Source organism: Lactuca saligna, chromosome 4 (genome assembly GCF_052625555.1).
Source record: "Lactuca saligna cultivar CGN05327 chromosome 4, ASM5262555v1, whole genome shotgun sequence".
Lineage (NCBI taxonomy): Eukaryota > Viridiplantae > Streptophyta > Magnoliopsida > Asterales > Asteraceae > Lactuca > Lactuca saligna.
The window spans coordinates 261008785-261025058 of record NC_136420.1 but is presented as its reverse complement, the minus strand read 5'-3'; the positions used below and the strand labels follow the sequence as shown (position 1 = coordinate 261025058).

Genomic DNA, 16274 nt, shown 5'->3' with positions numbered 1-16274 from the left:
AAGTTATGGCCCGTCGAAGTTTTACTGCAAAACCGACACGGCACCGGGAAGCGTAAAAAGTGAATTTATGATAGAAGACTTTTTAGCCTTAGTTATCTAAACCAAAGTCGTAGAGTATGTTAAAATGAGAAAATCCGTAAAAAGAACGCCCAAATCTGACTTTGTATGAGGAGGTTATGATTTTTCAAAGTTTCAGCTTAGTAGTATACAGCCCGAAACTCGAATTTTAGTTCGAGTGGTTTTTGGCTTACGCGACCTAAATGAGAGTTAAATATCTCATTAATAGGAACTCAACAGTAAAAAGATGGACAAAAACAGAGTTCGTATGAAAGAGTTACGAATTCTTCGCGGTCATTTAACAGTCTAAACGCCTCCTACTGTTAAATTTATGATCGGTCGAGAATTAGCCGACGGAACCAAAATGAAAGTTGTAGATATTATTTTTACCTACGCATGGATATACAGAACGTCGAAAATGGAGATAGTATGAGATAGATATAGACGAAGCTTAGTCGCTACTTTTCGAGCGCGTCGAATTCGATACAGTTTTGTAAATCCGAGATAGAATGAGAATTAGCCAACGAGGTCTAAATGATAGTTGAAGATCTCATTAATAGGAACTCAACGGTAAAAAGACAGATAAAAATGGAGCTCATATGCGAAAGTTATGGACGAAGCTTAGTCCCTACTTTTCGAGCGCGGCGAATTCGATACAGTTTTGTAAATCCGAGATAGAATGAGAATTAGCCAACGAGGTCTAAATGAAAGTTGAAGATCTCATTAATAGGAAATCAACGGTAAAAAGACAGAAAAAAACGGAGCTCGTATGCAAAAGTTACGGACGAAGATTAGAGACTACTTTACTATAAAACTCCTATAAATACAAGGGTGAACTCCTCATATTTTCTTCACACCATAAGCCTCTCTTTCTCTTTCTAACTTCTCTCTAGCCTCCCTAAACCCCTCCCAAGTCTACGGAACCTCCCTAGCACGAGAAGAAAGCCCCGGAGTGCCCGACGGCTCCGAGAAGAAAAGCTTCCAGCTTGGAAACGCTGCTCCAGCGAAGCCAGGTTTTTAATAAAAACTCGTTGTAAGTGAGCTACGCCTATACCATATTTAATATAGATTTTATTTAATTATAGTAACATTATTAGGACCTTAAAATAATTATTTGGGCTATTATTATGAGTTATATTGAGTGTTATTTAACGCTTATATAATAGTAATAATAGCTAAACTATTAATTAGTCGTGGTTAACGTTAAAAACTAAACCCTAGTGGTATTGATACTAGGTTTTGTCGAGGAAAATTGTTTTGAGATAACGAAGTGTTGTCTGAGTTCGGAATCACCACCTAATCAGGTGAGTGCATAGTCCCTTTCATCTTACACATAGATATGAAGTATTTTATATAAACTACGTGCTGTGTGTGCATATTATCTGAATACTTGTTGTCTATGCTGGATGAACGTTTTATACCATTTTTAAAGGATTTAAATTGTATACGTATTTTATATATACGAATATGTTGGGTATGACGATGGGTAGATAAATGATGAGAGATAGAAGATGATGTGAGTATACATTGGCAGCTATAGACTTAGTGCCTATGGGACAAACACCGGTAGCTATGGACTTAGTACCTGTTAGATGTTGGTAGCTATGGATTTAGTATCTGTTGAACATTGGTAGCTATGGACTTAGTACCTATTAGATAAAGACTGGTAGCTATGGATTTAGTACCCGATGAATAGACTATAGCAGCTATGGAATTAGTGCTTTATGAACGAACATTGGCAGCTATGGATTTAGTGCCAGTCCTAGAACCCTTGAAGTAAGGGACTTCGGAATAAACGAATGAATGATAGATGACTCTTAGGATAAATCCTTAAAGAGTAAAGAAGATAATGGGGATGGGTAATTGGGTTGATTGTTTGATTAAACATAATAATTATATTATTGTGGGTTGAAAACCCTATGTACTCACCAGGTTTCCCAACCTGACCCACTCAGTTTATGTATACCACAGGTGACGAAATGAAGTGACATTACACTGAGAGATTTAAAGAGATGTAGATCACTAGTGTAAATAATTGTAAGTTCTGTTTATGCTTATGTTTCTGTATTAACGATGACATCCCAAACGTTTTAAGATGAATAAAAATACGTTTCTTTGAAAATGTTTTAATAACGTATTTATCGTGTTTTTCTGGGAACAAATTCCGCAACCTTTTTATAAAATGAAGTACTCTGATTTTCATAAAGCATAAACAAAATCGGTCTTTTCTGGCCGTGATTTTGGGGATGTCACAGTCCCTTAAGTTTAAATAATCTCTTTTAGTCACAAAACTAATTACCAATTAATTATTGACTAATATTAATTAAACAATATGATTTCTCCTTTAATATATTATTCTCATAATATATTAATAAATCATATTTAATCCTTTCTCTCCATAATTCATCCTATCAAGTTGCTTTGGTGAAGGCAACCCAAAAGGACCATGCACCATCGGGTCAAGTACATACTAAAATAGTTATGGACTTAGACACTAATCTAACAGTATATGTATGGTATGTGGTCTTTTGGGGAACTTACTAAGCTTTGTGTTTACGGTTTTATGTTTATGGTTTCAGGTACTTCCGGTACGAAAAGGAGGGGCCCGACGTGACTACACTGCATCCACTAGAGTTTTCCACATTGGCAAATTTTCAATATTTATTTTGATGTTTAAATAATATATTTACTTTGATCGGTTTTGGAACAACTCGTTTGTATGGTTTACTGTTTTAAAAATAAAAATTTTACTATGAATTTTTGGGACGTTACACGAGGGCTAAAATGCAATTAATTCTCATACTTAGGGTTAAAAATGGAAATACCTCAACAACAAGATGTTACACAAATATTCTTCATGTTCCTCAAATTAAATGTAATCTTCTTTCTGTGCAACAATTTTGTCATGATAATAATGTTTTCTTTGAATTTCATGATACTTTCTTTGTGGTGAAGGACGAGATTTCCCACAGTACCCTCCTCACTGGGCCAAGTGAACAAGCGATCTACTCATTTTGTTCTTCATTTCAACTGATTTCCAAAAGTATTTTTACCATCGTTTGTGCTCCTGCTCACACATGGCATCAACGGCTTGGTCATCCTCACCCGCAACTTTTGAACTATATTTTATCTAAATATTCTCTTCCTATTTTGAATAAACATGTGTCTTCTCCATGTAATGTGTGCCACATAGGGGAATCATCAAAACTTTCTCTACCATTGTCAAATTTTAAGAGTAATCTTATTTTGGATTTGGTCTTTTGTGATGTATAGGGGCTAGCGTCCATTCCTTCTTCTGATGGTCATAATTACTTTCTATTATGTGTTGATCACTTTACTCGTTATATGTGGTTGTTTCCTTTGATACAAAAAACAGATGTCTTTGCCACCTTCAAACATTTTCTTGCAATGGTTGAACGACATTTGTTCAAATGGATTGGGGTGGAGAATTTCGAGCCCTTCCAAATTTCTTTTCTCCACTTGGTGTTATTCATTGACGTTCATGTCCACATACAAGTGAGAAAAATGACTTTGTAGAATGTCATCATTGACATGTGGTAGAAACGGGTCTCACCTTACTTGCTCAATCTGGGGTACCCTAACGATTATGGCATTGTGCCTATGACACAGATGTTTATATCATAAATTGCATGCCCTATCGTACCTCTTCAAATATCTCACCACTTAAACATGCTTTGTCCCATGAACCACATTTTTTAATTCTTATGTGTGTTTGGTCGTTTGTGCTTTCCTCATCTACGACCCTACAATAAACACAAAATGGAATTTCGTTCTACTCCTTGTGTTTTTTTATTATAGCACAGAACGTCATGGTTACAGATGTCTAAATCCAACAGTTTTCCCTTCCATCACCACCACTGTCTGACCCCACCACTTCTACTCCTTATGTTTCTAGATACCCTACACAATTATTATCTTCAGATCATGACACCACAACAACTCCCATCATCCCAGAAATTCCACATGCACATGATACGTCCACTACATCTGCCACCAAACAGTCGTATATCGCTACTCATACCCTCGAACAGCCATCTTTGGTTGTTCCAAATAGTACACAACCCTCTACAGGTATGAGTCATCCTACAACCTATGCTCCCATACAAACCGATGCCTCTCTCCCACACATTCGTCCATCTAATTTGAGACAACATCCTAAACAAGTCTCCTATGATCCATCAACTTACACTACTAATTTATATGTCTCCGACATCGATCCTACCTCCTTTTCCACTGCTAATAAATCATCAAAATGGCATGTTGCCATGGCTGAAGAATATCCATCCCTCATGCGTAATGCTACATGGTCTCTCGTTCCACCTATTCCTAATGCCAACATAGTTGATTGTAAATGGGTATACAAACTCAAATGGGATCAAACAAGTGTTGTCACTCAGTACAAAGCACGCTTGGTTTCTAAAGGGGTCAAGCAACAACATGGTGTTGATTATCATGAAACTTTCAGCCCTGTTGTAAAGTTGTAACAACCATTAAATTTGAGCCAAATTAAAACATTTTATCTCATTCAAAAACCATTAGTTCATACATCTTATATCAAAAATAGTTTAAACATCAGAGTATCTCCCAGAACTATATCACATAAATCGTAAAACATGAGGAGCAGTACGATTACGTCTTCGCTTTGCCACGATCTCCTGAAGTACCTGAAACAATACATTGAATTGTAAGCCCGAAAGCTTAGTGAGTTACCCCCAAAAGACCAACCATACATAAACATACTCATAACATATCACAAATAGAACAACCATGCACGTCGGGTCTACTGTGTGACTGGTCCGCCCGCACCGAGCCTTCAGTCCACCTGGTCCACCCTCCGAGTCTAGCCATGTACATCAAGTCTACAGTGTGACTGGTCCGCCCGCACCAGGCCTTCAGTCCATTTGGTCCACTCTCTGAGTCTATAGTATGACTGGTCCACCCACACTGGGTCTTCAGTCGGCCTGGTCCACTCTCCGAGCCTCGGCACGTCTGGTCCGCCCTCTTGGGCCTTCAGCCTATCCAGACGGCTCGCTGGGCCTTCGGAATATCCGGTCTACCGTAGGTATGTTGGCCTACAGCACAAAGCAGGACCCGCCTCAACCCAACCCCCGTCAATCAACCACGTGCACATAAAACAATTAAATCGCATAACAAATCCTTAACCAGACAAACAATCTAACATCCTAACCATGATTCCGACCTAACCGGTCACTAGCATAACATTGCCCTATATACCAGGTACCGACCTTAACCAGGTCACTAACAATACATTACCCTAAATACCGGGTACCGACCTTAACACCATCCTAAGTACCAGGATGGAGATCTAGCAAAGCAATAACATAACAAACAATACCCGGATTTCCATCCGATAAAGGGTCGGCCTTAGTGCCGTAGACCCTGTCGATATAGTGAGGATAACTCACCTACAATTGCCAACTGAAGAGATACGACCAAGCTGCTCCGACCACCGACACGAACTTCACCATAGAACACTACCAAAGAACCAATTCTAAAAATACCAAAATTACCAAAATACCCTTGGAAGTCAAACTAATCAACTCTTGGTCAAAGTCAAAGGCCTCAGTTAAAGTCAACCCTCCTGGTTGACTCTACTCGTCAACTCGTCGAGTTCTTATACTCAGAAAACTCCCATAACACGACTCAAATCGTCGAGTCGCCCCAAGACTCGTCGAGTTCAACGATCTCGGAAATTCATCCTGTCCAACTCACTGAGTCGCCAACCAACTCACTAATCCAAAGCTTTAACCAAAAGAGGTTGGGTTCTGCGACCAGACTCGCTGAGTCCAAGAACGGACTCGCCGAGTCCAAGGCAATCTTCAACAGACTCGCCGAGTTGTTCTTCCAACTCGCCGAGCCCATGCACATGTTCATACAACTCGTCGAGTACACCCACGTGACTCGCCGAGTCTCTTCAGTTCTCAATCCATACAGAGGCTTTTCGAGCCATGTAGGGACTCCAATCCATAGATCCACTCTTCTACAGCCTAACCCTCACATAAAGTTGCAAACTTTACGTGAAACCAAGGAGATATAAGCCCAAAACACTCTAGGGCTAGGGTTTATGACAAAGGGGCTTCACCAATAACTCTTAGATAGAAGCTTTATGACATTTTGGACCATCACAAGCCTAGATCTCAAGTAGCAACCTCAGATCTAAGCCTCTAACTTGAAATAGCTCTCAATCATACCAAAATTGCCCCAAATCTCAAAGGATAATAGATCTAGATGCAAAAGAGCCCAAGCAACAGATTATTACCTCCAATATATGCTCCAATTGATGTAGATCCCGGATCTACCCAAGCCCCTTGATGTTACCCTCTAATTTCTCAAGCTCCTTCCACCAAATTCCTCTTCCAAGCTCCAATCTCCTCAACAATGAAGTCTCACACGAAAATTAGGGTTTCTGGAACTCTCAGGGGGATTAGGAGGCTGGGAGAAGGACATAAAGTCCTTTAAATAGGGTGCAACCCTCAGGATTAGGGTTTTCTTTCTTCAGCACCAACTCATCGAGTCCAAGCCGCCGACTCGGCGAGTTGGCCACTTAAACCGCGACAGAATCCCGCTTCGATTCGGCGAGTAAGTAGACCTACTTGTCGAGTCCCTTTCCTAAATTAACACTTTGCACCCTCCAAATTCTTGCTTCCGAACTTGGGATGTTACAAAAGTCTACTACTATTCGTACAGTTTTATCTCTTGCAGTTACACAACAGTGGACTTTTCGATAATTAGATGTGTAAAATGCTTTTCTGCATGGTGAACTAAAAGAGGCAGTCTATTTACGCCAACCACAAGGTTTTATTGATCCCACTAAATCGGATCATCTTTGTCTACTTTACTAGTCTATATATGGGCTCAAATAGGTATCTCGTGCGTGGTGCCATCGGTTAATGAAAGCCTTACTTTCTCTTGGCTTTAAAGTGTCAGTCACTGATCCATCTCTCGTTGTCTACTCATCATACGGGTTCTTCTATATATGCTGGTATATGTTGATGATATTATTCTCACTGAAAATAATTCTCTTGCTATTGATCATATCATCAAAAGTCTTAGCCACATGTTTGCAATTCAAGACTTAGGACATCTTTCATACTTTTTAGGTATTGAGGTGATTCGAAAACATAAGGATTTGGTTTTATCTTAGAGAAAATATATTTTGGAACTACTTCAAAGAGCAAGTCTCTCCAAAGCAAAACCAGTTTCCTCTCCTATTACTACCACTGCCAATTTGTTTCTTGGTGATAGTCCTTTATTTGTTGATTTGATTTGTTATAGGCAGATGGTTGGTGCTTTGCAGTATGTTACCTTGTCTCGTCCCAATATCACCTTTGCAGTCAACAAAGTCTGCCAGTTTATGCACTCTCCCACTAAGAATCATTGGTTTGCTGTAAAATGGATTCTTAGATATCTTCAAGGGACATCTAACTATGGCTTTGTAATCCAGCATAATTTCAGGTCCATTCTTCATGCCTACACTGATGCTCATTTTATAAATGTTTTTTCAGATGCAGACTGGGCTGGTTGTCCTGATTACCATCGACCCACAGGGGGGTATGCCATCTACCTTGGAAATAATCTCATTTCCCGGTCAGTTAGAAAACTACGGACTGTCTCTTGGTCATCAACTTAGTCTGAGTACAAAGCTTTAGCAGACACAGTGGCTGAGGTCACATGGTTGGAAGCTCTTCTTCGAGAACTTAAAGTTTCCAAAACATCAGTTTCAGTTCTATGGTGTGATAATTTGGGTGCTACCTACTTATCAACAAATCATGTCTTTCATGCGCGTACAAAACATGTGGAGGTTGATTTTCACTTTGTTAGAATAAAGGTTGTTGAAGAAAAACTTAATATTCAATCTATTTCTACACATGATCAGATTTCACCAAGCCGTTACTGCTTCAACGATTTACCAATTTGCGTTCCAAGCTACAGCTCATTACCCGACCTTAGCTTGCGGGGGAATATTAGACAGTTTATTATATAGCTAGTAGTTAGATGATACAAAGTGTAAATATGTAACTTTTATATATATATATATATATATATATATATATATATATATATATATATATATATATATATATATATATATATATATATATATATATATATATATTTGATGTAATCGTTTTATTAATACAATACAATACACAATAATACAAAAGTATTGGATAAATTAGTGATAGTATGATTAGTATCCCACCAACTGCCACCTAGAGAGTTGGAAGATTTTTAGTTGAATTCATCTTGTGCACATGTATTATCATTGTATGACAATCAACTTACCTCAATGTTATACTTGTTTTCCACGCTCATACAAAGCTTGTGTAGCTTGATTTTCACTTCGTTTGAGAAAATTCAATGTCTATATTAATAGATTGTGACTGTTATAGACGTCAATTCTAAATAATAATTAAAAAAAAAATACTAACCCATATTTATACACTAATTCAAGAAGAAATTAAGACCCACATATAGTTAGAAACAACAAGAAATATATAAACATAGATGCCATTAAAACATCAAACACCTACCTTAACCTTAACTCTTACAATCACAAATCCATTCATAACATCAACATGCTGCCACAAAAATCGAACACTACCCCAACAGCATTGTTGCATTTAAACCTAAACAAACTTAAACATATATATATTTAAGAACATACACATACTAATTTCCACAAAATATTAAAATTTCAATCAGTGATTTCTCCCTCTTCTTCATCAGAATCAACATCAACTTTCTCAACCACCTTCTCGCCACCCTCAACAACCAAACTATCCGGTTCTCCGGCAACTTCTCCGGCGACTTCTCCGGCACCCGTTTCTCTCACGATTACATCCGGAAATCTCAAAGGCTTTTTCGGTTGACCGGAGAAGAAAGAGTTGACCACCATGAAGCGGAAAACCTGCAAAAGATGGTTTTGGTCTCTCTTGATGTCTTTTGTCAAAAGTTTTTGTAAAAGTGATGGGTCCCGCTTGTTCTCGGTTGGCTTATTAGGGTTTTCTGATCTTGTTTTCTTGGTGATTCGATCATTTTGAAATTTATTTCCTCTTTTCTTTTGGAATTTTCCTTTTTTGAATCGTTCCTTTTCGTGTTTTTGGATGTGTTTTTCAGGACCCGATAAATAATGCGATGGAATATCGGCTACTTCACAGCCTAGTTCCGCCTGTTTTGTCAATATTTCCTTCAATTGCTTCCAAAATATAAAAAATAAATAAATTAGTTTCTTGTATTTTATATTATGCAAAAAGATATAGCAACGTACTTTCATTGATTTTATTAAAGTTAAAAGTATAATGGAAAATCTATCCAACATAGGGACCATTTTTTATAACTTTGTCTTACACAGGGACCATTTCTGTAGTTTTACAATTAGACAGGGATCATTTCTGTAAGTTTACCTCACACAGGGACCATTTCTGTAACTTTGTCATGCTTAAGGACCATTACATAATTTTTTTTCACGTTTCTATAATTTTTCCATACTTAAGGACCATTATATAATTTGTTTTTACACAGGGACCATTTCTGTAAAAAACTATAGGGATCAAAATTGTAAATCATGCAAATTAAAAAGTACAGGGACCAAAATTGACATTTAGTGTACCTGACGACGTAATACAGATGCCTCTTCTTCCTTGGATTTGTTGACATTTGTGGGATAATGCTTCTTACGAGCCTCACGCCACTGCTTAATTTCTTGCTCTGTATACTTCAGAGAGGGTACCCTTCAATTCATGAAATGACAATTTTACCCCTAGTCAGCTATTATATTAACAAGTAGTTACACAAATGGATGCTTAAAAAAGAATATAAATGTACAGAAATTACTTTTTTTCAAACTTGGTGGAAATGGAATTTTTATGCCTAGAATTTACTGCAGCATTGTTCTTACCCTCTGCTGTTCAACAATCAAAACGAATAAAATAATAATTAGTGAAGCATAACAACTGCAAATAAATAATATACATGATACAAATACATGTAATATAATATAACTTCATTTGAAAATTGAAGTAATTCTATGTAACAAAGAAATTAAATGATGATGTGTTCACCTTGATTCATATTGCCATTATAAGCATGTTTTCCATGATGAAACTGAGACTTGAATCTGCAAACATTCAATTTCTATACGAATGAACTTATAAATTCAAGTAATAACAAAGAGATTTATGAATCTTATAATGTATTAAAGTAACATACCCTTTATGTGATTGTGAGGTGTCATTCTTTTTATCTCCTGTGAAGTTCTTGTGTGGAGAAGTCCATCCACCATTAATGTTGTTTCCATGTTTCTCCTGTTAATACCATTCTTTAAAGCCACTATATTGCTCTTCCACCAAAAAGAATATATGGCAAGATATATAACTTCAACAAGTAGAAACAATTATTTTTTGTGATCAACATGTGAATCAAATTATAAGCCACAACATGCAATCAACTTTCAGCATCAATAATTTGTGTAGAGTTTTATACACCAAACACAAGTTACAGTCAAGAAAAATTGATACCTGAAAATTTGTGACTGTAGGAGAAGGTTTCTGGGGTAAAATTGAGGTCCCTTGTTGACCTTTTTGTCCTTGATTAGCATGTTGCATGGGCCCACTTGGATTCATCTGATTTGGAAGAAAGTTGTGATTTTGAGGAACCACACCTTGAGGAATCTGGTTCTGGAACATGGGAATTTTAAATTAGACATCATTGTGGTTTTTTTGTAGTTTTGATATTTTATTTAACATGTTTTTATATCATGGAAGGTAGCTACAAGTGTTAAGAGCTAATGACAGAAATGACAGAATACATGGATGGAATTTTGAAGAACTAAAAAGACTATCTACACTTTTAGTGTCAAAGATGAAGAACATAACAACAAAATTGATACCTGTAAAAGGAGATTTGGTGATTGCTGTGGTTGAACTGAATTAGGAGCATGAGGTAGAAACGGGTTCCCTTGTAATTGTTGCCCTTGATTAGCATGTTGCAAGGAGCCATTGAAATTAGGCATGCTAAACTGCTGATTTGGAAGAAATCCAGGGTTTTGATGACTCATAAGATTTGGAATCTGGTTCTGGAACATGGGGAAATTACCAGGAGGACATTGGGGATAATTGGGGTTCTGTGATTGTGATTGTAATTGAAGAAGCTGATAGATATTTTGGATCGTATTCTGCATAATGACTTGCTCGTTAGGTAAAGCAACATTTGGGTTGTATACAGGACGATTCATGGAATTGTTAGGAAAGAACTGGGCTTGTTGTTGACAAGGATTAAACTGGTTTACAGGAAAGGGATTAAAATTCTGCTGTGGATTGAATCCAGGAAAACCAGTAGGGAATTGAGCCATAGTATTTTGTAAGGGAAAGGGCTGATTAGGGAAATTCATGAAACAAGATGGAGGTGCGATTGGTCTGTTATTTGGCAATAATCCTCCAACATTTCCATTGCAGGTTTGTTGATTAGTGACAGAGTTAACCTGTTCATCATATAATACATTTACTTAGCTCACCCGAAAGTGATAATCTTACTCCAACATTCAAAAAAGAAATTTGTTAAAGCACATTCCAAAATTCGGGATATTCTAAACCAGAACAAATTTGACTAAAACCTCCTACTTCTACTCGTATCAGTCTCTCGTTTCAGAAGTAACTCAAAAATCGAAGTGCAGCTATGTTTTGAGAGCCGATGGAGTAAGAAATTAGTTCAGAATATGATCAGAAAAGAAGAGAAGTAGAAAGGGCAACAGAGTACCTGTTGAGCTGCGGAAGGAGTTGCTGGATTTTGGTTGGAATTATGATGAGGATTCATGATCAAGGAATTGCTGGATTTTGTTATTGTTCTAAATAATTAGGTCATTCGAGAGCCACAGGGTTTTAGAGAGGGTTTTTGTTGTTCTCGTAATTTATATACAATGCTCGCGTGCTCCACACAATTAGGCTTTGGGCGTCGCACGTAAGTGTTTGTTTTCTTCTGTTTTTTATAAAAGGGGTAAATTATAGCAATCGTCTCTCGCACATGCCAGACTCTCGTGCACATGCTAGAAAGCGTGTTTAGTTCTTATTTTTAAAAATTAACTCGGACTGTCCCTTGTTTGTTTAAAACTTGCATATTTCATCCCTCTGGACATAAAAAGACTATTTTACCCTTAAAAAAATTCCTTTTTTATCTTCTTTTAATGCTTTATCATTTTTCATTTAAAAAAAGAAAAAAAGAAAAAAGTATATCATGTACCCACCCTCCCTCTTCCCTTTCCCACCGTCCTTTCCTCTTAATAGAAACCTCCATATCTCCGATCAAAATCATTAGATGAATCACCGACGTATTTTCCACAGCCACTTCATTTTGGTTCCAAAATCGTCTCACCACCTATTCTCCTCAAAACCGGTCTCACACATCATGTACAACCTCCTTCCCACCATCTAACAACCTCCTGAATCCACCAGTCAAACTGTAACCGTGGTTACGACACAATCTAGAAGAAGAGATTATTAGTAGTGTTGATGCTCAATCTGAAACCCCCAAAATGAAATCCGTCATGAAATTCCCAAAGTTCTCAATCTGAAACCACACATTTCTCCATATATAAATCTAAAACCCTAGACACACAGGTGAAGAAGGAGATCGCCGATCGGAAAAATAGGTGGGGAGAGATGCAGTACAGGTGATGGCACTCGGGTGAAGAAGGAGATCTTCGATCTCGAAACCCTAGGTGGCGATTCGAAACCCTGACTTATACTCTTGGTTGTTGAAGGTCGTCGATGAGACAAGAGTTGTGCTTGGCGGAAAGTGGGTCACGATGAAGAGGATGGTTGAATGGTGGAGAAGATTACAAGATTGTGAGTGGAGAATAAGGGATATCTGATGGGAAAACAAAGAGGAGAGAGAGATGTCATGGTTGTGTAAACAATACTAATGGTGGTGAGTGGTGCTCCGATGACGGTGGCGGACGGTTTTCCGGCGATAGTGGTGGTCGGTGGTCTGACGATGTCCGCCCGGAAAGAAAATGGTGGTGTTTGTGATTTTTTGTGAGGGTGAGGTTTTAGAAATAAATAAGTGGATATACCTTTTTCTAAATATTAATATATAATTAATATCAATAAAAAAATCAAAAATAATTGGAAATTAAATAAAAAAGGGCATTATGGTCATTTTAGATTTGACATTGACTAAATTTGCAATAAAACTGCATATCAGGGACGAAGCGTGCAAGTGTTAAAGAAACAAAGGGCAGTCCGAGTTAATTTTTGAAAATAGGGACTAAACACACTTTCTGGTAAATACACGAGGGACGATTGGTGTAATTTACGCTTTATAAAATGTCTTTTTTTTAAGAGAAAATTCGGTAATTGACTAAAATGTACGGTAAGTTTGAAGAAAATAGCCATAAAAAATGAAGATTTCAAAAAATGACCATATATTCTGCAGAACCATAAACACCTTTGCGGAACGTGGAAACCTCTGCAGATCTTGGTTTTTTTTTTTCATTTTTTATCGTTTTTTTTTTTGTTTTCGTTTATTAATATTTTTTTTAATCACATAAGGTATTATATGATTATTATATAAAAAAATTGTTTTCGTTTTTCGTTTTTCTTATTTAATTACCCGTTTATAAAAGTTGTGTGTTTAATAAAAATTATAGAAATATTCTATGTTTTTTATAAAATTACACACACCGGTATTCTGAATAATAAACATATTTTAAGTAGGTTACAAAACATATTTTAGAAAACATAAACATACAATCTTCATAATAAACATATTTTGAAATAAACTTCATTGAAGACTCTGCAGAATCTTTGTTTTTTGATTTTTTTAATATTTTTTTCGTTTTTTTGTTCATTTTCGTTTATTAATATAATTTTTTTTAAATACATTAATACCTTATGTGATTATTATGTAAAAAATTCAACAAAAAAAGGTTAAAAATAATAAAATGTTTTATGTAATACGTTTGACTCTGAGGAACCAAAACACCTCTGCGGATCTTGAGTTTTTTAATTTTTATTTTTTCGTTTTTTTCTATTTTTTGTTTTCGTTTATTAATATTAGTTTTTTTTTTAATACACTAATACCTTATGTTTTATGTAAAAATTTTGACAAAAAAAGGTTAAAATTAATGAAGTTATGTTTAATATCAGTCCATAGAATTGTTTGAGAATCCACATAACTGTTATCAGCGGAACAGTGTACACATCTGCGGATCAGTGTACACCTCTGCGGATCAGTGTACACATCTGCGGATCTGTGTACACATCTGCGGATCAGTTATAGAAGTTATAGACGTATTTTAGTGGATTTTTGTGAGTTTCTGAGTTTCAATTACAAGTAGAATTGGTTTTTTCATTGTGTTTGTGGAGAGTGATTTCTAAAATGCGTTTTATTATTTTGTGTACGGGAGGCTCTTGGCAGTTAGTTAATAGAGATGAGGTTTACGTAAGAAATAATGTGAAAAACTATGGTTTAAATGTCATATATAATAATATATGTTTGTTTTAACATAAAAAAGTACAGTGGGCAGAAGATATGGTTAAAAAAATAAAGAGGGTATTCAATGATGGTCAGTATTCGGTGTGGACAATACAACATATCAAGCGCATGACTTCAAAAGTGGTGGCATAGTGAATTTGAGGGAAAAGACTTGTTCTTGAAGATATTGACAACTACCCGGTTTGCCATGTGGTCATGTGATAATGGTTTTAACACACTTGAAAATTGATCACTGTGGGCATATGGCTATAGATGCTTATAAAATTGAAACATATCGAAGAACGTATGAGCAGGCCGTATACCCTCTTTCTGAACTTAGTGATTGGGAAGTCCCGAATGACCTTATGGTTGTTAACCCTCCTGTGATGGAAATACGTCAAGCTGGTAGACCAAAAAACACCAATCGTATTCCCTCTCAAGGTGAGAAACCATAAATAAGAAGGTGTAGTAGATGTCATAACACAACTCATAATGCAAAGACGTGTAAGGGAATCGTTCCAAATAACCAAAATAAAAGTAAAAAAACGTATTGGGGCGTCAGGGAGTGGGACAAAATCGAAAGAAGAGGAACCAACGCAAGCGACCGAAAACCAATGGCAACATGAGCCAGAGAACCAATGGACGCAACATACCGAACAACAATGGTAGCAGCTCAGCCAAACAACCAATGGACACAACAGACTGAACATCAATAGCAGCAGCAGCCGGATAACCAATGGACACAACAGACTGAACATCAATGGCAGCAGCAGCCAAACAACCAATAGACACAACAGACCGAACATCAATGGCAGCAGGAACTACATAACCAATGGACGCAAGGGACCGAATACCGACCGCAGGAAGAGCCACAGAACCAATGGCAGGGTTGCACCGAGTACCAATGGTAGCAACATGCAGATAACCAATGGACGCAAGCGACAGTAAACCTAAGGACACAAGCAACAAAAAATCTATGGACGGAATACGAAAACAAATCAAAGTTTTCGTGGTTCGATTTGGATGAATGAAGTTTATTTCATAGTATGTTTATTATGAAGTTTGTATGGTTATGTTTTCTAAAGAATGTTTTGTAACCTATAAAAAAACATGGAACATTTGTATAATTTTAATTAGGTTATTTATATGCACCGATTTGTATTACGTTATTTATATGTATTTGGTTTGTATTAGGTTATTTACAAAACCAATTGAGTTAACTTCTACTTTATTCCATAGAACATAAAATACAAAACAGTAAAAATATATTGAAAACATACATCACATAAGGTATTAGTGTATTAAAAAAATTAATATTAATAACCAAAAATGAACGCAAAAAAAAAAAAAAAAAAAGATTTTGCAGAGCTGTAGAAGATCCGCAAAGACTTTAATGAAGTTTATTGCAAGGTATGTTAATTATGAAGGTTGTATGTTTATGTTTTCTAAAATATGTTTTGTAACCTACTTAATGTATGTTTATTATTCAGAATACCGTAGAGGATCCGTAGAGGTGTTCACATTTCGCAGAGGTGTTTATGGTTCCGCAGAACCCCCTCTGCGGAACTTGTGACCATTTCTGAAATCTTCATTTTTGTGGTCATTTTCTTCAAACTCACCCTAGATTTTGGTCATTTGCCGAATTTTCTCTTGTTTGTTTAGGGGTGGTTGTTTTAACTTTTAAAATATCTTTTAGCTTTTAG

The 16274-nt window shown here is 36.5% G+C and overlaps 1 protein-coding gene across 3 annotated transcripts; it reads right to left on the bottom strand.

The window, feature by feature from the left end:
* Positions 1-8594: 8594 nt before the first annotated feature.
* On the bottom strand, positions 8595-12023 carry LOC145043541 (uncharacterized). Of its 3 annotated transcripts, none has more exons than XM_078992230.1 (8): positions 11857-12023; positions 10991-11581; positions 10620-10778; positions 10312-10406; positions 10164-10219; positions 9937-10006; positions 9713-9833; positions 8595-9289 (listed from the first exon to the last, which is right to left on the bottom strand). In XM_078992230.1, the coding sequence occupies exons 1-8, from the start codon at positions 11911-11913 to the stop codon at positions 8798-8800; spliced, it is 1641 nt and encodes a 546-aa protein (XP_078848356.1). In that variant the 5' UTR covers positions 11914-12023; the 3' UTR covers positions 8595-8797. The 3 variants fall into 3 exon arrangements, with proteins under 3 accessions (XP_078848356.1, XP_078848354.1, XP_078848355.1); XM_078992228.1 differs by having other exon boundaries at positions 8595-9298; positions 11857-12020; XM_078992229.1 differs by having other exon boundaries at positions 8595-9298; positions 9937-10003; positions 11857-12019.
* Positions 12024-16274: the final 4251 nt, after the last annotated feature.

Coding starts and splice junctions, on each gene's coding strand:
- LOC145043541 (XM_078992228.1), bottom strand. CDS start 11,913: ATGAATCCTCATCATAATTCCAACCAAAATCCAGCAACTCCTTCCGCA. Junction 10,779..10,990: donor CACCAAATCTCCTTTTACAG/GTATCAATTTTG, acceptor CCCATGTTCCAG/AACCAGATTCCTCAAGGTGT. Junction 9,834..9,936: donor TCCACCAAGTTTGAAAAAAA/GTAATTTCTGTA, acceptor CATGAATTGAAG/GGTACCCTCTCTGAAGTATA.